This window comes from Colossoma macropomum, unplaced genomic scaffold, assembly GCF_904425465.1.
Source record: "Colossoma macropomum unplaced genomic scaffold, Colossoma_macropomum, whole genome shotgun sequence".
NCBI classification, from domain to species: domain Eukaryota; kingdom Metazoa; phylum Chordata; class Actinopteri; order Characiformes; family Serrasalmidae; genus Colossoma; species Colossoma macropomum.
The window spans coordinates 22003120-22005187 of NW_023494791.1; the positions used below are offsets into that span (position 1 = coordinate 22003120).

The following is a 2068-nucleotide window of genomic DNA, read 5'->3' on the forward strand; positions in this document are numbered from 1 at the left end:
TGTGACATTAATGTTGGTGACATCAGCTACACTCTCTTAATTATTCCATACACGATTGCATTTTATGCTCTGGTAGGCATAGAACTAGACTAAACCAGTCAACATTAGCAGAAAAGTGCAATGAACCTTCATGCATTTTTCATTTCAGTCCCCATTTCTACTCTCCCACCGGAAAATAACAATTTTCGGCAGTCTGATTATGTGATGAGGGGGAAAAAAAATATGACTAACCCATAGTTTCTAACTTTATTTTGTTCAGACGCAGTCGTGGGTCACGTACAAAATGTAAAATAGCACAAAAAAGAGATCATTACAATAATTGGTCAAAAAGTTTTTAAAAAAAAATCCCCTTTGCTCTCCACTATACACACTTGAATTTATTCTGACACACAGCAGAGAAAACCAAACAGAGTCCGCTCAGTGGGCTGCATGCTAGGCATCCTCAGGTTTATCTGCAGGTGGACCGCAGGGCTGCAGCATCTTCTCCATTAAGTTGAAACGCACACGAGCTTTGCTCTCGTTCTCAGCGATGGAGAAATAATTGAGGAGGTCAAAATGACCCATGTAGGAGCAGTACGAGTCTCTATGTTGATTCACCAGCCATTCCCACTTGGTGGTGTCTGCGTGGCCTGTGCCAATGTACTTGGACTGCAGATGCTCCAGCTGGCTGTGGATGTTGTAGCGGTCTGTCATCTTCAGCTACAGATGTGGGTTAAAGCTGAGGATGAGGAAAAAGGATCGTATAGCACTTATTGAAAGGATCATCACAATCATCACAATCATCTGTCTGCTTCAAACACTTCATGGAATGCATGTCTTAACGGGTCTTAAAGAAACAAGATCTTACTTTTACTTTATCACTTTAAAATTAAAAGGGAAGCACCTTCACTCAACTTACCTGTTTCGACTACTAATAATAATACTTAATTTCTAAAGCTGACTTTGCGTATATGCCTTAAAATGTATGGCAGACCAGTTCAAAGTCTGCTCAACAATAAGAATGAAAGACTCACAGATGATAAATGAGGTGTTTAAAGAGTGACAGCCATTCTTAAAGTTTCTCCAAGGACATTCAATCAATTTCTCAGGATGACAAAATCTAAGCTGAAAAAGACGAACAACTGGAAGGCAGCAAAAACGGAAGAAATGGCCCGAGAAATGAGCAGTCAGGCAAAAAGTGCTTGCGGAGTTGAATGTAAAAAATGACTTGGAGAGCTTTAAATGTCTACAAGTGATAGGTACCTACAATAATAAAATATATAAAATAAAATAATAAAACAAATAATGTACTCAGAATGTTGCCCAGTTTTAATGTACTCTCAATTATTCTATACCTAAGCAAAATTGTCTAGAATCTTCTCCAGTCTAGATCTCATTTCAGAAACAGTAATAAAATGATGGAGAGGGAAAGCTATTACTGAAAGAGGAGTAGACCATAAAGAAAGAATTGGGCAGTGACAGCTCTGAAAAATACATTTTATAACCTTCACACTGCAAAGCTGCTTTCAAGCCATGAAACATGACAATAACTCCTTAAAGCTCCTTATTTTATTACAATTTAAATTAAAAAGAAAGTACCCTGACACAGCTTAGCTAATAATACGAACAATAATAATAATAATTATAATTAGTATTTTTTATTATTATAACCACTAATACTAATAAATTCAATTTACAAAGAACCTTTCTCATAGTCAAGATCTTTGTACAAGCCACCTTTTTGTCTTGGGTTCACATAAAGCACTGTGAAAATAAAGAATTAATATTATTTTCACTGTTATTATTATTATAGCCTTTCTGACAGAGGAAGCACAAGCATTAGCATATCAGCATCACCAGAAACAAAGAGCAGTGTGTAGTCCTTCTTCCAACCACAGTGGTACAGATGCAAACACACCCACACTCTCCTGTAGTGCTGGGCTGGACTGTTTTGTTCCGTTTCCCTCTCTTAAAGGTAAACATTTATAATACTGTGTAAAAAAAAAAATAAGAATACAGAAACCACTTTCAAAGAAATTAAACCTACTATTTAGTTAGATTTCTGTATTTTGAATTGCCTTTTTAAAAA

General features: G+C 36.3%; 1 protein-coding gene across 1 annotated transcript; it reads right to left on the bottom strand.

Annotated features, from left to right (window-relative positions):
- Nucleotides 1–223: 223 nt before the first annotated feature.
- Nucleotides 224–717, bottom strand: sf3b5 (splicing factor 3b, subunit 5). The gene has a single exon (XM_036574421.1). The coding sequence runs from the start codon at nt 691–693 to the stop codon at nt 433–435; it is 261 nt and encodes an 86-aa protein (XP_036430314.1). The 5' UTR covers nt 694–717; the 3' UTR covers nt 224–432.
- Between the last annotated feature and the right edge of the window lie 1351 nt (nt 718–2068).